General features: G+C 45.7%; 1 protein-coding gene across 1 annotated transcript in view; it reads left to right on the plus strand.

Annotated features, from left to right (window-relative positions):
- Nucleotides 1-25,065, plus strand: part of CUBN (cubilin) — a 1,111,275-nt gene that overhangs the window by 338,708 nt on the left and 747,502 nt on the right. Inside the window, exon 27 of the mRNA XM_069211549.1 lies at nt 4,816-4,997. Within this exon, the coding sequence (XP_069067650.1) occupies nt 4,816-4,997 (182 nt within the window). The remainder of the gene's footprint in view (nt 1-4,815; nt 4,998-25,065) is intronic.

Genomic DNA, 25,065 nt, shown 5'->3' on the forward strand with positions numbered 1-25,065 from the left:
TGTACCGACCGCTGGTGGACCTGTTAACAATGGAGGAGCGACATTTGATCATCACCTAAAGGTTTGACCGTGCCACAATCCAGGAACTGTGTACTCAGTTGGAGCCAGACCTGATCTCACCAATCCGCCATCCCACAGGAATACCCCCTGAAGTGCAGGTGCTATCAGTGCTCCATTTTCTTGCAAGTGGAACGTTTAAAAAAACAGTGGCCATGGCATCAGGGATGTCGCAGCCTATGTTTTCCAACGTGTTGTCCAGAGTGTTGTCTGCCCTGCTGAAACACGTAAGGAGCTACATCGTTTTCCCTCAGGTGGAGGATTTGGCTACAGTGAAAGGTGATTTCTATGCCCTGGGACATATCCCCAACATCATAGGTGCTATTGATGGCACCCATGTAGCTCTGGTCCCCCCACGCAGGAGTGAACAGGTGTACAGGAATCGGAAGAGTTATCATTTGATGAATGTACAGATGGTATGTTTGGCAGACCAGTACATCTCGCAGGTAAATGCTATGTTCACTGGCTCAGTGCATGACGCCTACATCCTGCGGAATAGCAGCATCCCGTATGTGATGGGTCAACTCCAGAGGCACCGGGTGTCGCTATTAGGGGACTCTGGTTACCCCAACCTGTCCTGGCTATTGACCCCAGTGAGGAATCCCAGGACCAGGGCAGAGGAACTCTACAATGAGGCCCATGGGCGGACTAGGAGGGTGATCGAACGCACCTTCGGTCTCCTGAAGGCCAGGTTCAGGTGCCTCCATATGACAGGTGGTTCCCTATTCTACTCACCAAGGAAGGTGTGCCAGATCATCATCGCCTGCTCGATGCTTCACAATCTTGCTTTGCGACGCCAGGTGCCTTTTCTGCAGGAGGATGGTCCAGATGACGGTGTTGTGCCAGCTGTGGAGCCTGTGGAGCCTGTGGACAGTGATGAGGAGGAAGCTGAGGAAGAAGACATAGACAACAGGGAGTCAGTCATACAGCAATATTTCCAGTGACACACAGGTGAGAACAATTTTTTTACTATCACATTCACTGTCACACTTCTACCTCTATCCTGTCTGTCAATTAGTAGCAGTATTTGGTAAGTGAGTTGTACATTTCCATTACGGGGGTCACAGGTGTGGTTACCAACGTGTGTCATCTGCTTGCATCCTTCATGGACTTGTGATGTGTGACATAGGTATGTTGGCATGACATTTGAAAACGCATTTTGTCACTGTCATTGCTAATACACATTTTCAAATTCACAGACTGAATCCAGATTGTTTTGTGGTTCAAGGGTGTTTATTGAAGTGCTAAATATTGGAGGGGGGTTGTAAAATGGTGAGGGGTGATGGTGGAGGAATGTCCATGGCAGAGTCCAGTCTATTAGTCTCACAGGTGCACTGCCCATATGGGCATAGGAAGTGGAGCTGGGGCAGTTCCAATCTGGACAGGGTAACAAACTGAGACAGTGGGAGGACAATCAGGGTGGTCTCATTTCCTGGCGGGGGTCTTGCCATCTTGCTCTGTCCTGTTCCTGGATCTCAGGGACCGCTTGCGGGGTGGTTCTCCATCTGCAGGGGGTGGGGTGCTGGTGTGGTGGTCCTGTGGCGGGGTGTCCTGTCCACTAGCGCCAGCGGAGGTGGTGGGCAGTTCATCGTCCATGCTAGTGTCAGGGGCCCCTTGGAGTGCCACGGTGTCCCTCATGGTCTTTTGTATGTCCTTCAGCACCCCTACGATGGTGCCCAGGGCGGAGCTGATGGTTCTGAGATCCTCCCTGAACCCCAAATACTGTTCGTCTTGCAGGCGCTGGGTCTCCTGAAACTTGGCCAGGACCGTAGCCATCGTCTCCTGGGAGTGGTGGTATGCTCCCATGATGGAGGAGAGGGCCTCGTGGAGGGTGGGTTCCCTTGGCCTGTCCGCCCCCTGTCGCATAGCAGCCCTCCCAGTTCCCCTGTGTTCCTGGGCCTCCGTCCCCTGGACCGTGTGCCCACTACCACTGCCCCCAGGTCCCTGTTGTTGTTGGGGTGGTGGGTTACCCTGGGTTCCCTGTAGTGGTGGACACACCGCTGATTGACGTGTCCTGGGGACGGAGGTATGGGCCCGCTGGGTGGGTGCTGTGCTGGTGTTACCAGAGGGTGGAAGGTCAGTGTTGGGCTGTGCCTGTGCAAGGGGAACCGACTGTCCCGAGGTCCGGGCTGGTCATCTGGATCCAGTTGGCCAGAGCTGCTGTCGTCACTGTGGGCCTCTTCTGTGGGTGGAGTGGAGATGTCTGGACCCTCCTTTTTGGTGACGTTACGTAGTGGTCCTGCAGGGGTATAAGAGCATGATTATTGCATGTGTGTGTGCCATGGTGTGCAATGGGTGGGTGTGCGTGTACCCCAGTGCAAGCATTCCTGTGTGGGGGCTTGTGTGATGATGGTTGGGGGGTTGTTATGGTTATGTGCAGTGAGCATGCTTTAGTGCTGGGTGTCCATGCTTAGTTGTGTCATGCAGGGCTTGGTGTTGGGATGGGTGGTTTGTGTTATGAGTAAATTAATGAGGAGTAGGAGTGATAGGGGAGGGGGTAAGGGTGGGGGTGTGTGATAGCATGCAGGTAGGGTGGGGGATATAATAGTTAAGAATTGTCTTACCAGTGTTCATTCCTCCACTGACTCCTCCGAGGCCCTCTGGATGCATGATGGTCAAGACCTGCTCCTCCCATGTTGTTAGTTGTGGGGGAGGAGGTGGGGGTCCGCCGCCAGTCCGCTGTACCGCAATGTTGTGTCTGGAGACCACTGAACGCACCTTCCCCCGCAGGTCGTTCCACCTCTTCCGGATGTCCTCCTGATTTCTTGGATGCTGTCCCACAGAGTTGACCCTGTCGACGATTCTTCGCCATAGCTCCATCTTTCTGGCTATGGAGGTGTGCTGCACCTGTGATCCAAATAGCTGTGGCTCTACCCGTAGGATTTCCTCCACCATGACCCTGAGCTCCTCCTCGGAAAACCTGGGGTGTCTTTGGCATGACATGGGGTGGTGTAGGTGATGTGTGGGGTGGTGTATGTGTTGATGAGTGTGGTGATGTATGGTGGTGTGGGATGTTTTGAGCGTGGAAGTTGTATGGGTGATGGTGTTGTGTGCCTCTGTGTGGTGGGGTTATCTGTTGCTGTGCTCCCTCTCTGGCCTTCGTCTATAATTTTTGGTTGTAGGGGTTTGTGGGTGATGTGGGTGTGTGTTTTATATTGTGTTGGGTGTGTGGGAGTGGTGTTTGTATGTGTATCAGGTGTGTGTATTTGGAATTGTCCAATGTGGCGGTGTTTTGTAGATGTGTGTGTATTTTGAGCGCAGCGGTGTGTACCGCCAATGGAATACAGCGGTTGAAAGACCGCCGCGTGGATTCGTGGGTCGTGATAGCATGGGCGTGTTTCTGTTGGCATGACGGTGGAGGTTTTGGTATCGCCAGTTTATCACTGACCTTTGGTGTGGCGGAGTTGTGTGGGTGTCTGAATTTCGGCGGATTCCGTGCTGTGGGTCATAATAGCTGTGGCGGAATTCCGTGGCCGCGGCGGTGTATTGGCGGTCTTCTGCACGGCGGTAAGCGGCTTTTACAGCAAATGTTGTAATGACCCCCTAAATGAGTCTACAGATAGCAAACAATTACAATCTACAAAATAAAAATAGTTATCCAAGTTTTATTTCTACCTTAATAGGTGGTGGATTTTATCGGGGTAGTAAAATTTGTTTTGGAAGTAGTGATATCATTCATCCATCATAACTCATCCATCATATCTTCAACGTCCTCTGCACCTTCGTCTGTCAGTTCCTTCTTCAGTGGTCCCTCCAGTACAAAAAGCTGTCCCACTGGTACCACATCAGCCCTTGCTCTCTTGCACATGCATGCTAAAACTGTTGAAGGGCATCATGTGATCCAGCTTTATGACCTCTGCATATGTGGTGAGAAAATTTTTCAAGCTTCTTCCGTGATAATCTGCACTGTGCTGAAGTCGACTGATGTGTCCTCTTAAGATTCAGGACTGCCATGCTAGTGCTCAACTCATGTTGCTAAAAACATATGTTCTGCTGAGGGGTGATAACTCAATAGCTGTGTGATGGAGTTTAATGCCTGCAAGGAGTTATGTCACAACATAAACTTACAACACATGTTCTTGGATTGACAGTGAAAATGCTAGCGGAAATTACCACTGATGTGACCAGTGGCATGACAATGATAACTGAGGTAGTGGTGGGGAGGTTCTCCACCTTTCCTTTGAGTCATGAATCTGCTTATCAGCCATTTTTGTTCTTCAGTCCCATTCGTAAAATACCACGCATTAGGCAGAATTATAACACAAGAAATGTTATTAACACAAAAAGTGGGAATACAGTTGTAGGGACGTCTTCAATATTTTCAGAACAAGAGAAAAACACTCCAAATTCTTCTCAACTATCCACCAATAATCAAAGCAAGAAGGACCACATAAACAGCATTTAAATGTCGGATGTCAAGTCATCAGCAGGCCACAAAGCAAATTCTGCCAAAGCAAAATCTTGACTGGTGTTTTTTTGGACTAGTTGTTTTTGCCCAGTTCTAATTAAAAAAATAATCTTAGTCATGAGTGATTATTATGCTAGCTGTGAAAACAATACTGGAAAACCCAGGATGAGCGCCTACATCTTGTAAAAACAATGCACATGGTATTTTGAGATTGTTGACATTCTGTTGCAGAGTAACCATTTTAATGATATGCTACAAAAGACGGTTTAATACATTGTGATTATTATTTGTTTGCAAAACAAAAGAGCATTTATTAGGTAAAATGTAATTTACTTTGTTCCTTCTTTTAGTTTGTCAAGGAGTAGTGATTGCTAATCAGAGTCAAGGCATCCTGGAGAGCCCTAATTATCCACATGCTTACCCTCATAATGCCCACTGCAATTGGACGATCCAGGCCACATCTGGAAACACCATCAACTACACGTTCTCAGCATTTAATTTGGAATATAACTGTGCATCTGTCTACGTAAAGGTATCTAGTATACATTTCTTAAGTCATGTCTCATAGAAAGAAAATTGCTTTATTTTCTCGGATTGTTTCATCCGTTTGACATGTTTACTTTTTATCGATTGCCTCATATTATAGTTTTATATTATTTAAACAGAAATTCTAACATAAAAATAAATTAAATTCTCACATCTAGTTCTTAAGCTATCTCATTACACTGTTTCAGAAATCTTATCTCCTGTACCATGCAGTTTTATTGTAGATGAAATTAAATGTTGTTTATGTTTGTTACATTAATCAAAGCTTACATATTTATTCTTTAACACACATTTGCATATTGATTAATTAGGAACCATTTGCATATTAAGCATTCTCTGATGCATTATTTTATTTGGAAATGCCAGAGAACTCAGTCCTCATATCAAGACACGTGCAGTTTTGATTGCATACACTTCCAGATGCAATACATATTTTTGCCAGTGCTAAAACGTGGCATAGAGGGCCCTATTTACAAAGGTAAGTTTGCAAGTGTAAATTTCCTCACATGGAAATCTACACCTATACTTACAACAAGGTGAAGAGTTCCACATTGATGGAGTTCACCATTTCCCACTTTAAATCCTCATCTAGATGGAGAGCCATGAATTTCCGACATCCCTAAAAGGGGGGGGTGGAGACTTCTATGAATGAAACATTGCTATTAGTAACTTTCTCCTTGTTCGTGGAGATCTCTGCCACTCGGGCAAAGATCTCCCTATAGAAAGTCATATGGAATTTTAAGAATGTTAATTTTAAATGAATATAAAAATAAATATTATTTATTAATTAAACATATTAAACATTAAAATACATTTCTCCAACTCCTGTTCACCTAACACTACCCCATTAATGATGGACAACACATCTGCACAAAAACTTAACATTTTATTAAATATTAAATTAATTAAAAAAAATACGTTTACGTTTTTATGTAATTAAAAAAAAAAATCAAATGTTAAACATTTCCCACCCTCATCCCTTACAGTATAATTTATGTTCAATGCATCACACTATTAGGTATAAGTTATGTATTTTTTTATTTCGGATTAATTCTTTTTTTTAAATCATTGAAAATATAATTTATTAAAATATTACGTTTTGTAAAAAGAACATTTACTCAATTTATATTTAAATGTCAAATCATTTAATAGCACAATTAAAACTATTTAAATAAAGTTGACATTAAAATGTGATTTAGGGGCGTGCCCAAGATGGCGGAGCGCTAGGACGGATCCTTGAGCGCTCCGCCGCCTCGACCCACATCAGCGACGCGCGGCCTGCCTGGGGGATGCCTGGAGGCTCCCCCCGAGTTGTGACACACCTTCGGGGCACTTGCCGTCCGTCGTCGGCCCAGAACGGGTTTCGGCGGCTCCTGCGGGAGAGCGGGGCTCGGCCTCGGGGCTGGGGCGTGGTCGCGGCTCGGCCGTGGAGACGGCCTGGGCCGCGGTACGTGCTCTCCACCGGCGGCCCTTGGAGTTTGGCGCCGGGGGAGTAGGAGGACCCGGGGGCTCTCCTTGGGCCCCTGAACTGTGGATTTTTGCTGTGGCCGCTGGCCCTTGGTTGCCTGGGCACGCTGGAGGAGTGGGGGGCTCCGGCCTGTGCCCTTGGCTCAGGGTCCCAGCGGCGGTGCTACTTGCTGCGGACCGGCTGACGGAGGATTGGTGGAGAGCGGGACCCTGACGGAGGCGGAGGGCCCGGTGGCAGGCCCTACATCGCTGCTTGCAACCGATGGTCTGCTGAACAAGTTGGTGAGCGGTGGCTCCTGTCGGCTGGACTAGGTGCGGTCCCTAACAGGGAGGCAGTAACGGAGCGGCATTGGACGGAGACTTTGGTGGCCCCGGGGGACTGAGCTGGTGAGTCGCGACCAGGTCTGTGCGAAATGGCGATGGCAAAATCAAAACGTGAGCGCTCAGTGAGGGACATGGTTGCCGTAACGCGCCTGGCATCAGGGACCACGCCGGAGGAGGTGTCTGGGATGGGGGCCCCCGAGAGCCAGGAGGAGACGGACTCAGAGGAGAGCTCTCCGGTAACGAAGGGCTTTTTGACCTCCCTGTTTGACTCACTCAGGGGCGATATTCAAGAGCTACGCAGGGACATCTCGCAGGAGGTGAGGGAGCTGCGAGGAGAGGTTCCCTCCTTGGGTGAACGCGTGTCGCAGCTAGAAGATAATGAGATCCCTCGTGGCGAGGAGGTGGCGGGACTGCAGCAAGAGGTAGTCCACCTCCGTGAGCAGCAGGATCTCCTCCAGATGGCGGTTGAGGACTTGGAAAACCGTTCCCGGTGACAAAATATTCGTATTAGAGGGTCCCCGGTCGGCGTGAAAAAGGAGGACATTGGAGCCTACGTGGTGGACTTGTTCCGCTCCTTGCTAGGCCCGGAGGAGACGCAGGAGGTCGTCCTGAATCGGGTCCATCAGGTTGGGCGTGCTGGGGGCCCCGGAGGACGCACCCCAGACATCCTGGCTTGCCTCCATAACTTTGTTCTTAAAGAAAAGATCCTGCAGCGGGCACGCAATCTTCAGCACGTAGCCTTCCGAGGGCATGATCTACAGCTATTCCACGATCTATCTGGGCGGACCCTGCAGCGGCGGAGAGAATTCAAACCGATCACGGATCACTTGAGAGCGCATAACGTGTCGTATTCCTGGGGCCACCCGTTCCGCTTGGTCTTCAGCTGGGAGGAGCAGCTTCGGCAGGTGAAATCCGCCCAGGAGGCTGGCAGTGTCTTGGGCCTGGAGGATATAGGCCGAGAGGCCTGTGAGGAGGTGGCTCTTCCGTCGGAGGGTCCCCCTCATTGGCGGAGAAAAGAGAAGAGAAGGAAGGTGCAGCGCCCGACGGCCTCAGAGCTGAGATCGGAGAGAGAATCCGCTTTGAACAATGTGGCCGCTGGAACCTCGGCCTAGGAGGAGGCTCGGGGGTGTCTGGGTCTGCTTTGGGGCGAGCTGCTAACAGCATGCTGTCTGTCGAGGAGGTTCGGGGCGGCGGGGGCGATGGACCTGGTTACTTGACATGGGTGGATATACTGCCCCGTGGAGACTTTACCTCGTGGAGTTCGATGATCGAGGACTATTGTGTTGTAGGCACCTGTTGTGCTTGTTAGTTATTTGTTGCTGGGTTTACCTTCGATATTTTTGTAGTGACACTCCTGGACCTGGGGGTTTTAAGTGATCTGGAGTTCTATGTGGGGGCGGACCCCTGGTGTGATTCTGCTCCTTTGCTTGATCCCCTCCGCATAGGTTATGAATATTAAATGTATAAGCTTAAATGTTAGGGGGCTCAATAACCCCACCAAGAGGCCTGCCATCCTGTCCGCCTTGGAGAGATCGGGGAGTCATATATGTCTCCTCCAGGAGACACATCTTGTCCATAAGGACACCTATCGTATGCGATCTAAGTGGTTCCCCAGGCAGTTCTGGTCTTCTCTACCATCAAAGCATGCAGGGGTGGCGATACTTCTCTCGCGCTCCTTCCCTGGGGAAGTAGTATCACAAATGCATGCGGTCCCGGGGAGGCTTTTAGCCATGAGGCTTAGAGTGGGCGGTTTTTCTTTTACGATTGCTTCATTATATGCGCCTAATTCCCAACAAGAAACCTTCCTAAGACAGGCTTTGACTCTGCTGCTCCAATCTCCTGATTGAGCTGTATTGCTGGGGGGCGACTTTAACCTGGTGATGGACGGGGATCTGGACCGATCAGGCCAACGATATGGGTAGGTGGGGTCTTTGTTGGATGCCGGTCGGCAGTGGCTGAGTGAGTGTGGCCTGGTGGATGTGTGGAGGAGGGCGCACCCCTCGTTGAGAGACTATTCCTTTTATTCCTCGGCAACCAAAACATATGCTAGGTTGGACCTTTTTTTGGCAACTCAGGAGCTTCTCCCCCGGGTTAGAAACTCAGCGATGTCGGATCATGCCCCAGTTTCAGTTGAGATTCACATGGACATGGTGCGGGTGGGCACACCGGGCTGGTGATTTAGGGACTCGATGCTCCAGAACAATTCAACAGAAGGGCAATTATCGAATAGCTTAGGTTTAACGATGATGGGGCCATAAGTATTGCAACGTTGTGGGAGGCACTGAAGGCTGTCCTGAGGGGTGAGGTGATGTTGCTTTCTTCTAGGGACAATAGGGCAAGGAGACAACTTAGGGAGGGGCTAGAGCAGAGAGTGAGGGCATTGGAGTGTTCACATAAACATACTGGTGCTCCTAGAATATGGCGTGAGCTCGAGAAATTGAGGAAGCAGTTGAGGAGGCTGGACTAGGAGAGGGCAGAATATGCGGTAATCCGCCTTAAACAAAAGTATAACTTACGAAGTAACAAGTGCGGGGGAGGCTGCTGGCACATAGGTTGAGAGCGCAGCGGGCAGCGTCACAAATCAAAATGGTCCGCTCCTCTTCAGGAGCAGAAGCTCATACGAGCAACCAAATAGCAGAGGCCTTTGCAGAATTTTATGAAGGCCTATATAGGGCTGAGGAGCCTGGCATCTCAACACCAGAATCCTTTTTACAGGATATAGCTATTACTTCCTTGACAGTAAAAGAGGCAGACTCGTTAGACCAACCTATAAGGGCAGAGGAGGTTATATCTGCAATTGCTAGACTGCAGACTGGGAAATCACCTGGCCCTGACGGTTTTTCTGCACTTTTTTATAAAACCTTCTGTGTGGAACTCGCACCCGTCCTGGTGCGACTCTTTAACTCCTTTCGTCAAACGGGCACCCTCACACCTAGCATGTTTGATGCCACTATCGTGGTTATCCCGAAGCCGGGGAAGGATCCTGAGGAGTGCGCCTCTTACAGGCCGATTTCCCTCCTGAATATCGATGCCAAACTATTTACTGGTGTCTTGGCACACCGCCTCAATTATTATATGCCGGGCCCGGTGGATCCTGATCAGGCGGGGTTTATACCGCACAGGCAGTGTAGCAATAATACCAAGAGATTGCTCCACCTATTGGATAAGACGGAGCGCTCTCGTAGGGAGGCGCTCTTTTTGTCCATTGATGCCGAAAAGGCGTTCGATAGGTTTTCTGTCCGTATCTGTTTCAGGTGCTTTCGCGGTTCGGACTGGGGCCGGTCTTTATGGCATGGATTCGCTGCATTTATCAGGTGCCTCGAGCGGCGGTGCGGGTTAATGGGACGCTATCTTTGCCCTTTGCGGTCCAGAGGGGGACTAGGCAGGGCTGCCCGCTCTCGACCCTCCTGTTCGCGCTTTACATGGAGCCTATGGCTCAGAGGCTCTGTGACAACCCTCAGATTATGGGTGTGAGGTTTGGAGGGGACGAGCATCTATTATCATTATACGCGGATGACGTCATCCTTACTTTGGCGGAGCCTATGACCTCACTGCCGGCGCTAATGGATGTCTTAGAGGAATTTGGTCGGGTCTCGGGGTTCCGAATTAACATGCTAAAATCGCAGGCTATGGGCAAGTTTATCAGTCCTGAGCATGAACGGGACCTGAGGGCCCGATTCCATTTCACGTGGTCTCCCTAGGGCTCCCATACCTGGGCGTGGAGCTGGGTTCCACAGTTGCCCGCACGGCATCGTTGAATTACGTGAAATTGACCTGGGAGGTGCAGCGCGACCTAGAGACCTGGGGGAGGCTTAAATTGTCCTGGCTGGGCAGAGTGTCAGCAGTTAAGATGACCATCTTACCGCGTATATTGTACTTGTTTCAATCGCTTCCTCTGGAGCCCCCGCCACGAACGTTAGCGACCCTCCAATCAGCGGTTCTAAGATTCATATGGGAGGGGAAGGCGGCGCGACTACCACGACAGGTACTGTATCATCCTAAGCGGCAGGGTGTGTTGGCGTTCCCTTGCCTCCTACGGTATTTTAAAGCTTCACAATTGCGTTTCCTCTTGAAATGGAGCCGTCCATCTTCCGAGAAGCATTGGTGTTTCATGGATCAGGCGGTGGCTGGATCTCACATATGGAAGGAACCCTGGCTTAGGCATCGGCATAGAGCACGGGGGCTGTACATATCCCCGGTCACGGAGGTTTCGATGAGGGTGTGGGACTGGGTCGCTGGCAGAGGTGGCCTGATGACCTTTCCGTCCCCAATGGCCCCCCTGGGTGCAAATCCTGATTTTGGTCCGGGAGTACAGCCGGAAGCATTATGTCGATGGTATGAGGAGGGTTGTAAAAGGGTGGGATACATATTCGATGAGCAGGGAGTTATTCCCTTTGACCAGCTTAGGGAGACATATGGTTTGACCGAGGCGGATAGGATGATGTACTATCAAATTCGACATTGGGCCCTGCAACCAGCCAATAGAGCATTAATTGACAGGCCGTTAACACCGTTTGAATAATGGATTCTCACGAAAAAGGATGACAAGCGAGTGGTTTCTGAACTCTATGCCCTCTTGCGGGAGGAGGCCCCTCTGCCCAAGACTAAGGGTCAACTGAGATGGGAGATGGAGTTGGGGAGAGAGCTATCGGAGGATGAGTGGGAGAGTGTTTTTTATAGAGCACACCACACAGCTTATAACGCAGCAGGTACAGAGACAGCTTATAAAGTGACCACCCCCTGGTATTACACCCCAACAAGGATTCATGCCTGGGATCACACTAAATCTAGTCTCTGTTGGAGGGGATGTGGGGGTGGAGGGTTGCTTGTGCATTTATTATGGCACTGTCCCAAGTTACACCGGTACTGGGAATACATACTGGACACTTGACATGGCTTTTGACACTCAGATTCCCCGATTCCCTGCATATATTTTGCTGGGCCTTCCCAACCCTATCTCCTTTCCTTTGAGGTCACTGAGGGGACGACAGATGGCTTTAGCTTTAAATGCAGCAATACAATTGTTGCTCTCCGGGTGGGGCTCTGAGCAGATCCCAACAACGACTTCATGGTTACATAGGCTCTGGTTTATCCTCGCTATGGAAAAGCTTTCCCTGGCCTCGCTGCATCGGAGTGGGGACTTTAAAGAACTATGGCAACCATACTTGCGTATTCTATCTGGGGAGTTTTCTGAATTGACATGCCCAACCTATTTGAGAGTCCTGAATTTGACTTGAGTATGAGGGCGAACTTTCAGGGGGAGGCCCACACATGACCAGGATTATATTATAAAGGAGCCTGAGATTATCTGATTTTTGCACTAATAGCCAGTCGCGGGGAAATGCTGTTGTATTTTGTATTTAATCTTTCTTGTTTTATCTTATTGTTTCGCATGAAGTAAGCTAAGTATGAGCCTAATGGCACACTGAGATGTGGTTTGTATGCAATGTTTTATACTTGGAAATTAATAAACAGATTTGATCTAAAAAAAAAAAAAGTGATTTAGTTTAATTTATTTTAAAGATTTCCCTATCTGTTAGTGTTATTGCCGGTCTCCATTGATTTCTATGTGAGTGTGTTGAAGTACCAGTGGTTGACCTTGTGTACTTTTTAACTTATTCTAAGGCTGGATGTAGTACCTTTCTGCTAATTTTGCCACTACTGCTACTGTAGCAGATTTATCTTTTGCAAATTGTAATTTACTTACACTTATGTGAGGGTGTGTCTTGTATTATCGAGTCCCTCTGTAAACTCTCTTTAAATTTCCCTTGACCTCTTAAACTCACCCAGTTAGGAGAAAGTACTTCCAATTTTCTAAAGATTCCCCGTTGCTGAGATCTCCACCATTAGGGTAAGGGGAAGGGATCTATTTACAAAAACGTAGGAGAGGGAGAGATGGAGAACACTGGCTGGTGGATTGTGAATTGCCTTTTGGAGCATATAAAGCAGTCCTAGTTTATACACTGTAAAATGACTTTTTTTGATTAGGTCACTAGAACTCTTGGTGTCCCTAAGAATGCTGGAAAAGGATTGTGCACTTAGTGCTGTGAACATTGCACAATCATTGACTGAGTTGCTTGTCAGGGACGGCTCCACAGTTAGGGCAGAGGTGCATCTCTCCTCCGCCAGCAGCGGCAGCTGCAAAACCTTTATAAATTGCGTTTATTTTTGTTTTCTTGTAAAGAGGCGTGGCCGCGGGGGTGACGAGCAGAGAGCATGTGTGTTTGACCGGTCGTCTCGGGCCGGCCAAACACACATGCGCAGTATGCTTTCTCCAGCCTGGCAACGCATGCTCTCTCCAGCATGCCAGGCTGGAGAGAGCTAGCACAGGCTCCCAGTCTGCTCTGAGCAGCGTCATGATTTGCCACAGGGCAGGCTGGGAGTCTGTGTCTGCAGCCTGGGGAGGAGCAGCGCGGTGGTGATGGCAGAGGCACAGGTAAGTGTTTTTTTTAAAAAATAAAATCTATTTAAGGCTTGTTCCAACCCCACCCCCGCCCGTTGCTTGTGGCAAAGCTTTTTTTTTCAACTCTTCTTTCAAAATAGTGTTGCTCTTCCTACGGTCTTATTGCAAGTAAAGAATAGTTCCTAAATATATATATATATGTATATATATATATATATATATATATATATGTATAATTTGTCCTTGGGGATCATATTTAAAGTAATTCATTTTTAAATAAATCATATTAGAATTTGATTTATAGAGTTGATAGGACCACTGAGGGGTGATTTTGTCCAATTGTGCCATATTTATTTGATGATCCAGTTCCTAAACTGCACCCAGTGTAAGACGCTCCTTCCCAATTAAACCAGGACTGCCAGTACTCAAAATTGTGAATGACAGCATCCCAGGGAGCTTTACAGCCTGATTAAATGCCAAAAAGGATCCTAGCCCCAGAACTGTGACACAGTGTAAGAATCCCAGAAGAACTGCCCTGTGCCATTGTCAAATGAAGTGCAGGTTTCCAAAAAATGAGCAATGGTACCCCAGTATCAGTCATATGGGAACCAAGAGGCCTTTCACAACTCTGAATATGAAAAAATCATTACTGACAGCCGACCTGAATGTTACCTAATGCAAAACATTACATGTAGAAAATGAATGTTTACATGCTTAGGTTCCCTAGGTGTTAATAGGCAATGCAACCACACTAGAAAAAGACATATATAAAAGGAGTGAGGTGTCATTAACACTCACAAGGTGGTAATATTTCAGGAACTGTCTGTGCTATCATTTTGAAAAGCAGTAAACAAAGTTAGGTCTCTAGTGCATATTTTCTAAATAAATGAATTCATAAATAAAAATGTGCAGGCCCTTCCTAAGGCATGTTTTTTTCAAATTCCCCTGTGTGCCATTCATGAAATTTAAATAAATAAAGACGATCTTTGCAAAACCTGAAGGCTTGACTGCAGAGCATGAGCACGCAGCATTACAATTGGCATCCAAACACTGTAACAAGTGAGTAATTAATGTTAGGAGACACCCCCCGTGCCTAAGAATGCTCATTAGAGCTCACATCATTTCTTCATTTGATGGAGAGTCCAATGCTAAAACCTCTCTAATTGGCGTGGGTCACAGCTTTCATAAAGAAGCCATTTCTTTGTCCCCTGGTAATTTCATGCCATAATAGTCTGCTATGTATTTTCTCACAATCGTACTACAAAACCTGCCAATATACAAATAAAGAAATGAAGACAAAATCTAGAGGATTGACGTGACAGGTGTCCACTTCATTCTTATTATACATAGCTCTTCTTGACAGTAACTACAAATATACCTAACATTAATGATGGTGACGAACCATTCCATTCAGACGTATGGCATGCATATAACATCAGGCTCTTCAGATTAGGTATTCCTTTCTAGCACTGTTGTGTTCCACTGTGAAATAGATTAAGTAGCTTCCTGAAGAAACATTTTCCTCCCTCCCTAAAGATGGAGGACATCTGACTATGAGTAGATGATATATGAAGCCCCTTGGGAATCAAAGCTGTCATATCGCTGCTTCACAACATGCAGAAAATAGCTCCCTCCATAAACCTTTATTTCAGCTAGATGCTGATTTGCATAACTATGGGCCTCATTACAAGGCTGGCAGGCTGACCGCCGGCCCGCCAGCCCCATGGGGAGGGGGCCGCTGCGTAGCTAGCGATCTCCCCATTGGCCCTATTATGATGTTTCCACAGGGCTGACTAGCGGAAACCTCCACAGAAGGAGGTTTCCACTGGTCAGCCCAGTGGAAACTGCAGCGACATTGGCCTCAGCTCCTCATAGAGCTGAGGCCAAGGCCATTGCACAGAGGAGGCCCCCAGCACCCTCGGAATGGGCAATGTCTGCCATAGCAGAAATTGCACATTCTGAGGGTGCTGGGCAGGGGGGCCCTGCACTGCCCACAACAAAGTCGTTGCCAGTGCAGGGTCCCCCCTGTGGCCCCCGGCACTGCCTTTCCACCAGCCTTTTGATGGTGGTGGCCTTGCCACGAAAAGGCTGGTGGAACGGGGACTCATGATCAGTACGGCGGCAGTGAACTTAGCACTGCCATGACTGACCACAACTCCGATCGCCCCACCTCACCAGGATCCATGATCAGTCCCCTGCGGTCCCACTGACAAGTTCGTAATCTGGCAGTCTGACTGCCAGGAATGCAGCAGTCCGACTGCCACTGCGGCTTTGGTGGTCCTAGAACCGCCAAAGTCATAATGAGGGCCTATGTTTGTGAACCGCAACTTGTATCTAAATTGACAAGCTCATCTGTGACTTATCTCATCTGTGATTTATAGCATATTCAATAATTCCTGAGGTGTGTGTGTTAAGGATGGGTGGATGTATCTCGCTTAGCCTCCAGGTCTACACTGTATGTACAAACACCAAGCCACTGGTGAAATAAGGGAAGGTGTAACATCATACACACTGATATCACACACTACATGCATGAACTCACCTAAGTAAGAAATGGCAGCCATAGGAATTCACACGTCGCCAGGCACAAACCCCTTCCTTAGCACCACCCGACATTCATGCACTAGATACCCAACATCAGTACTCTAAATCCATGAAGGCATGTATGCAACAACATTCTGTAACCCACACTACAGGCAAAAAGAAATGATGCAGGCTGAAGAACGTATACCACCAGACCACACCACAGCAATCTTTTGGCCACTTAAGTCACCTATCACATGAAACCACAGAAGGCACATGGCCAACATCTCAGAGGATACAACTAATTGCTAAATGTTTCTCCTTGCGTTATATCCATTAACCGGAAAGCGTATTTGTGACTATTTTGCAGTACTTCTGGTTTACTCTACGATTTCAGCAGCAAGTCAAAAGTACTGAAAGAGTAGATCACACATACGTGAAAGAAAATCTTTATGCACTAGGCCCCGGATGTTTTTCTTGAAAGGGTTTAATGTGCCAGAATTTAGGGAAAATAGTCAGTTAATACGCCGTGGTACGAACCGCGAACAGTGTATGTGGAGCCCTACAAGTTCATAGAAATGCTGCAGCTGAATGTTGAACAGAATCATTTTTGCAGCATTTCCTGACGATATTTTTTTAAGAGAACAAAACAGGCTGGCAGAGGAAGTTGACTCACCACTGCCAAGCCAACAGGAAGTCTGACAGCCTACTGAGGTCTTGCAGTACATTGTTCGGATACTAAGCGGTTTACACCCCAAGCAGACTGAGCCAAATGTACTGTTCCTCCGGTCGTTGAGCTTTTAAATGTGCACGCGCATCCAGCTGTTCCCCCCGCAACGTGCTTACCAGTTCCGTTATCCCGTTCAAGAACAATCTTCAATTCATTGCGTTGTATTCAACATATGCTTTTCATCAGCAGGACACACTGCCATGACTCGTATCCTGCTGGCCAGAGTCATATGCAGGCGGCCGGTTGGGAGGCTGATATGCTTTTTTGTGAATTACAAACTGGCGCTGGAAAGGGCGGCCCGAATTCGCAGGGCCATTGGCGCGGATAAATCTCATTTACAAAAGCAAATGGCTTTATTTAGATGTGCTAGACACGTTCATCATATCCTCATAAATCATTTTATTACTAAACAATGCTACCTCGCAATTGCATAGTTTTGTGAATGACAACATCCTCACTGTCCACCTCTCACACTACAAAAAAAGTGTTACAGCCAGGAGCAAATCCCACTCCACTTCCTACTCAACCGAAAAGAAACATTGGTTAGAGTGAAGGGGAAGTTTTTTTTCTTCTTTTTTAAGCACTGGGAAAATATTTTTGCCTTGAGAAAAATAATGAAAAAAATATATAGTATTTCACCCTGGTAACGCCCCACCACATTCTTTTTCACGTGCCACATGCAGACACGCATATTCAGTGGTTAAAAGGAGCTCGGTAACGTTTTTGAGTGTACACCTGGAAATGTATTGTTTTCTTAGTCTGACATATGTGCTTTAGAGCTCAGCCCTCTCGCCAGATGCCACAGACCATTTTCGGGTAATGGAGGTCCGTGGAGTACCAGCATTGTAATCAATGTTTATCTCAGCATGCTTTTAGTAAAAAATGTAATACTCCGACTTACATTCACAGCTGTCTCTGCAGTGATCAAGTGCAACGAAGAAAATCAAGATGAAATAAGTGATATGTTAGTACCTGACTTAAAAACATCCTGAGTCCATAAAAGTGTGATTTCAAATTAGAAATACCCAACACTAACAAAACCAATCCGTTTGACTTGCGTATAATGTCAGAACACAGAGACATAAAAGACGCATTTATTCATTTGCGCATCTCTTCAGACTAATACATATACATTTCTTACTACCAGAGACCAAGACGCCCACCTCCACAAAAGCACAGACCCATCAGACATACAGGCACTCGATACACCGGAATCTATGCAGTTGTGCACACGTTCAGGTACTCATGTACACAGATAAAACACAAAGGTAAACACTCCCTAATGTTTGACACACAGATTCACACAGAGGCACATGTAGTAACAGACCGCACATGGGTACGCATATATGCATGGATAGGGAAACACATAATAGGACACAACAGCAGATATATGCATGAGTGGATGGATGGCTACATGTGTGGATTTACAAATGGTTTTAGAGAGATTCAAGATTCACGCACACACATGGGGTCATTTGGGGTTTGGAGCAGATGGTCAGCATAAATTTGCAGGGTTTTAGCCCCATCAATCACCCAGTTCTCCATTCTAATTTCTGACAGCAGATCCTCAGCTGTTTTTTTCATCAGGAATCTCTGACAAGCAGCTTGACCACCACAAGCCCACCAGGTCAGAGTGGGCGATGCCCAACCCATCTAGGTAGGGTGGGTATTCTACCACCGTTTCTCATGCAAGGCACAGTGGACCCGAACAGGTCAACAGAAAGCACCCCTTGACCCATAGGGAGAAACCTCCCTGTGTGTCAGAGCCATTGTTTTTTTAATCAACAAAACGACATTTTAGGTGTTTGTTGTTTTATGAAAAGAGCACCAAACAACCTACATCAAGGTGGTGACCTGCTTGGCACTCAGCTGTAAGAAAAACGTATCCACTACAGTTGCACTATTTACACAGACATCTTTGCCAGACAGGTGGGGATCTTTAGAAAGGGTGGCTGTCCTCTACTAGGCTGGTGGAGTTGACCACCACTATTGACTTGGTGTGCTGGTAGGATGTCACCCAGCCTCTGAACAACTTCTTTAATTTTCTGCCCCTTTGTAGAGGTAAAAATACCATCCAATTCTTACTCTCTCTGCATTGGACCATGCAGTGTAGTCTGCATGCACATTAACACATTGGCTTACTTGCTAGCTCTGCATTTTAGTTCATGCGTGTATATTTTGGCCTTGGCTTCTCTGGTATGGACACCAATATTACCCGTATTGCACCCTGGAAGCATATATAATTTCGAAAACTATTCACTTTAAAAGGTTTCATTTGCTACAACATTTAAAAAATCTGGGCCCAGATTTAAGAGGGCCTAGCTCCTCCTTGCGCCACATTAGTGAATATTTTTTTTACACAAATGTGGCCCAACGAGGCCAAAATCGCCACACCAGATTTTCAAAGTGGTGCAATGCATGCATTTCGACACTTTGTAACCCCTTGCGCCATATTATGTTCATGCCAGGCATAATGTATGCAAGGGGGGCGTCCCCCTGTTTCAGGGGTGAAAATATTAAGCAAACAAATCTAAAAGATATCTTCACACCATTTTTCGTGGCATTTTTAACGCCTGCAGAGACCAGGAGTTAAAAGGAGGCATAACATTATTTATAATGGCCTCAATATGCTTTGCAGGGTTAGAGTCAACATTTTTAAAGCTAATCTTGCAAAGTACCAAACTAGCCTCAAAAATGTTGATGCTAGTTCCCTAACTACCTCCATGGTGCACCACATCTTAAATATGGTGCACACATGGCGGCATTAGGGGGGCGTTAAGGGGCGCAAGAAAGGTGGTGCTGCATTAGATGCAGCGACAATTTTCTTAAATCTGCCCCCTGGTATTTGTAATGTTAAATGTTTGAACTAATTTTTAGGCTAACACAAAAACCCTGGCAAAGTGTTATGTCATAAGGCATGCAAGCCTCGAAACAGATATTTCACCTTTGGTAATCTTTCCTCACCGACATGAATGATAAAACAAATTGTTTTAATGTAACAACCATGATTGCAACAACTTATACCACTTTGAAATCAAAGATTGCTCGGTGAGACAAAACGCTTTCTCAGAAAAGCAACCATAGTGAGAACATATCAGCTGAAAGATTTAGACTGCATGTTCAGTGTTGTTAAAGCATTTTCACTCTTAGGTGTCCTTTGATACCACATACCATAAGATTGTGATTGACAGACTGTAATACAGTTCCAGGATCAGAGACACTGCCTTAGCCAGGATTATCTTTTTCTCTCTAAAACATTATAGAGTAAGGAAGCACATTTACTAATTACTACAGCAACACAGTGCAGCAACCCTGTTCCCCTGCTTTGTACTGACAGAGAGAGTATTGCAGAGCCATATCTACTAAGATGATGTTGCTGTTGTGCTCTCTAACACTCACTAGCACACAATTAGGCTGCCTAGCACCACATAAACACCTTTCCACCACGGTGCAAAGGTGTGTATGTGATGTCTAGCATAGGTTTTATACTGGAAGGACACACTTCCATAACAATATTTATATTCAGTTCACCATTGTTAAAGTACCTGGTCAGCATGAGCATTTAGAATGCAATGGTTATATCCTTAAATCTATTTTGTGGGAAGATGGCCCTTTAAGTGATATGCAAATACCATGTAAATGGTCCTGGGGTTCCCCAGAGTGTGTGGACAGGGCTTGCTGTGCAATCCGAAAGTGCTCTATTTAGGGGTAGTGTGGTCGAGCAGCCTTAGGCTTAACACAGAGGAGTGCAAGACATCCACAAATACACGCAATAGTTGATAAATGAGACACATGAATCAAAAAGGCGATCCACACCAATTTATGAAAAACAGCAAGTATCTTTATATATGTTTAGGCATCAGTGAAAATCATTCAGGTAAGTATATTTTTAAATAGGAATTCTTTTCACTTTAAAAAGTGGACATAGTGCAACTTCTGAGGTCTGCAATGTTATCCTATGGGAGGAAAAACAAATTCTAAAAACAGGTAGAGTACAGCGACTCACAAGACCAATCTTCAGGAGTTAAGGTGAGTAGTTGACAAGATCAAGGCAGCACCAGCAGCACACCACCAGCAACATGGGGGCTGCTGGGTGCAGGGTGCCAGTGCGTTTCAGTGGAGATCAGTCACTGTGAATAGAGGCTGCAGACTCTGGCCAGGAGACCAGTCGGCCTGAACCAACAGCAGGGCTCAGGCTTCAAAATGCTCATGCACAAGAAGGCACCTTTGGTACTCTTCTTTATGACTCAGGGTGACGAGGGCAGAGGTGTCCTTAGGTGTTGGATTTTCTTTACCGGAGAGGTCACGGTGGAGGGGGGGCTGCGTGCAGAGCATCAGACATCATTGTGGGGTCCAGGAGGGATTAAACCACAATTGAGTCGGACTTTGGAGGGCTGGGGAACCTTGTTAGCACTGGTGGTCCACTTCAACTCAGGTCAGAGACGGCAGGTGCAGTGGTGACTTCAGGTGTCGGGTTTTGGCAGTTTCAGAGACCTCAGAGTTCCTTCTTTTGGAGTTTGCTGGACAACAGGTCCATTGTTCACAGGAGGTCTTGAGTCTTTATTGAAAGCAGGCAGTCCTCCCGGGTTTCTGGAGTCCCAGCTGCAGGACAAGTTGACTTTGGCGCAGATTTCGATGAGGAATGCAAACAGGCCGGCGGGGCTGGTACCAAGTCAGCTGCTTCTTTTCTCCTCTTTTGCTTTCGCAACTCTTCTCTGTCCTTGGTCTTCTTAGGTCATCAGGATCTGCTCCTCTGGTGCCAAGGGCTCCCCATAATACTGAATTTAGGGGTTTGTAGAGTAATAGCTAATGGGCTACTAACCTGTGGGTTCATTACACCCCCTACATGACTACTTCTTGTGGGAAGTGGGCATAACCTTGTCCCAGAATTCCAAGGTATGCCATCACAAAATGGTTACCTCTGACATGTTGTGTCCTACTTGCAGTAGCCCACCTTAGGGATGGTTCTAGCCTGGAGTGGCACACCTACATGACTAGCTAATGTTCCCACCTGTCCAGGTGCCAAGTAGGCTCTGGACAGGGCAAGTGGCTTCCTCTCCTATGAGGGAAGCTAGATTTGCATTTCAAAGGTGGCAGCCTTAGGAAGCCTAATCAGTGGACAAGCCTTTGTTTTGGGTCTCCCGAGAGCAGAAGGCTCTAACCCTAGGGGGCCAGAACCATGTCTTGGGTGGCAGGCTCGTATAAAAACAGTCGGCAAGCACACCAGAGGCTGGTAGGGTTTCAGAGGGCACTACTAGGATTCCCTCTGGGAGCCAGTATTGGTAAATCCAACACTGGCACCAGTTTGATATCAAACATCCTTATTTTCACTGAAGCCATCAAATAGCTGAGGAACTTGGATTGACCAGTGTCCAGCACATGCATTTAAAATGGCTTTCCCTGGCCTCGTACTATGTCTGATAATTGAAAAAGGCATAGCAGGGGCATATCTGCTCTTACAGGTATGCCTTTGCATGTAATATAATGCACCCTTCCTTAGGGCTGTAAGGCCTGCTGTAGGGGGGACTTCCATATTTTGCATGCACTGTTTAGGGACATGGCACACAGGCTGTGAGACATGCTTTGTTTTCACTTTTGTCTGCACCAAGGCACGCAGCCTGTAATGGCAGCCTGTTATATGCTTGGTAAGAGGTCCCTTAGGGTGCCACAATTTGTACTGAGCCCTTAGTGACTCTCTTTAGCACCTCAGGCTCTAGGTACCAGGGATACCATTTACTAGGGACTTACAGAGAGTGCTAAAGGATTTCCAATTGGGGAAACATTTGTACCTTTTAGGGAGAGATCTGACCCTGGGGACCTGGGTAGCAGAGACCCAGTGCACTTTCAGAAATCACATCAGATGCCAGGCAGAAAGTGGGGGGTAACCATGTCAAAAGAGGCACTTGCGTACATATTTATTGTCTCAAAATATGCAAAATCTATACAAATTTCATTATTAATGCTAAAATCATATACAGATTTATTCGTATAGATTCCAGATACTTGGAAGCACAACACAGAAATCAGACAGTGTTCTATTTTCTATAAAAGGGGATATATTGAAAAACAGGCCAAAACAATTATTAGATCCTCTACATTTTTCAGAGTCATTTTCCTAATTATTAGAAGAGTCTAAGGGTGTCTCCTTATGGTCCTGGTGTATTTCAGCTCATTTTATGTCTTTAAAGGCCTCCTCCGAACGAGTTCTACCAAGGACCTGGGAGGACCGTTGAAATGTTCTTTATAACAAATATATTTGTGTTCCTATGTAGTGTGATAGACTGCAACCTATTTTATTTTATTTCATATTAGCCTTGTCATGCCATTTATCCAATTAACCCTAATATAGTTACATAAAAGAAAAGACATTCTCAAAAAAGCATTCAAAATGTATTCTTGTAAACACTCATAAATGTGATTCCTGCATGTGATAGATCATTTATACTTAATGTGGCACATTCTGGGAAACTCTACCCCTAGTGATCTATTTTGACATCAAGAAGCTCTAGCTCTGATTGATCACTTATATGTATTTTAATTTGACATGATGATTTGAAGCCTAGTTTGCTATAAATCTGGAAAATTACATCTCTTTAATATGCAAAGTAACTTTTTGGGAGAAAAATTATGCAAACAATTAATCCAAAAAACATTTAGAACATTATTGCCTTACCCTTGTAACAGTCAGACTCCTGGTACCAAACTTTCTCCTTCATCCCGCAGATTAACCAAATCATTTAGGCTATCATTTACCAGTGGTTCATGTCCTGATTGCAGAACAAAGCAACTTTCATTCAATCATTCCTTCTTGTAGGACTCCATCTCCTTTTGGCTCTCAAAATGGCTAGATAAGCTTCTGTGTGCTATCACCGCACGAAGCAAGATGTACTTTTGTTCAGTCCCAGTGGAGAAAATATTAGGCCTCAATGTTTTAAACTATATGTGCAAAATTCAAAAGAAGTACTAGATTATTTTAACTCTGTAGCAAATCTAGTATGTCCTTCATTCAAAATGCATTTGCCATCTCATCTTGGCAACGATAAATGAAGAATAACCAACAATCAAATAGTTGCAAGACAAACGGTATAACTTTCTAATGCATGGGTTACATTTCTAAACACAGTACTCAATCTGCTACTTTCAAGAAACTTTTGGAATCTCACTTTTTTATGTTCTGTATTATCATTTAGGTCTTTCATAATGATCCAGTATTTTTTATGGCACCCTAAGATAGCACTTAGAGCTCTTTTGGTTGCAGATGAATGAATTGGATTAAGACACTATTTTTATTGAGTCATTTTCAAAATCATGTGGTGCACTCCACTGCTTGCCTTCTGCCTGTCTGATTCTGTCCTGTTTTCATGCAGCTATTTTTATGATGTGTAGTACTGTAGAAGTATATTAAATACATCATTACAGATAAATTCCCTTACCACTCTGGTTCTGCTCCTGGATGCTCAAGTACATAGTTTTCATTTCAAGATGGAAGAAACGGTGGATTTGAGGACCACCTTTTGAGTTGTCTAAAAGAGAAAGTTGAGAACTGACTAGTTGCCATTCCTCCAAATAAATCTCATCCGACATTCTTGTAGTTCTATTACTGACTATACTTTTTACATTTTTTAAATTAGTTTGAAACACAACCAATATGCGAAGAAAATAAGAGTATTTCAAGAAGAAAGCTACAAGTAATTACATAAAATGGATTTTCAACAAGAAGTAGTTAGTATATTAAATAACCAAAAGCTTTAGGGAATAATGACCTTTAGTGAACACAATATACAAAAGGAGAAAAAAGATCACAAGAGAGAAAAAAAATATGTTTATGTCACTGTGCTTCCTAACAACAAAATGCATGTCTCTATTGTTTTCTTACTTTTGCTTTGAAACCTCCCTTTCTATTGTGACAATTCATGTATTTGGAGAAAAACAGCAATAAAGGGAAGATTCGCAAAGTAGTACTTCAGTAATGGTACTTACATACTACAAAAAGCTATTCATTAACCAAAGTGCTGAGACCTCTGCCACTCATATAGGTCCTGTGTGAGGATCTCCACCACGTGTGCGTAGACCGCTACACATGCAGGCGTACGATTTGATAGTAAATGTGAGCGCAACCGGGAGAGAGGCTGGAAATTGACACATTCTTACTCCTAGATGGGTGGGGTCTATGGGGGATTTAAGTTGGTACGTGCAAATGCAGCAGCTACCCACAAAACTGCAAGACCATTGCTGTTCTGAAACTGTACTTTTAAAGTTAGAATAGCCCAAAAACCTTAAACCAGTGGTTAAATGTAAATCAGCTCATCTTTGGAGTAAGCCTGGCACTATACATGGCCATTCACATGTACTGTCTCTCATTCCTTTGGAAAATAATTGAGGAAGGACTTAATATGATGACCCATAGGAAATAGCAATGAAATCAATTAATTAGACTTTTAAAATAAATATATATAAAAAAAATGTTGTGTTTAAATGTTTGATTCAATTTAAAATTAAATATTTAATCATTTTAAAAATTATTATTGAGCACGTTTAAAAAAGGATTACATCAAACTTTTAAACATTTAGGAAAATGTTTACTCTTTTAAAATTAATACAAAACAC

This window comes from Pleurodeles waltl, chromosome 10, assembly GCF_031143425.1.
Source record: "Pleurodeles waltl isolate 20211129_DDA chromosome 10, aPleWal1.hap1.20221129, whole genome shotgun sequence".
NCBI classification, from domain to species: Eukaryota; Metazoa; Chordata; class Amphibia; order Caudata; family Salamandridae; genus Pleurodeles; species Pleurodeles waltl.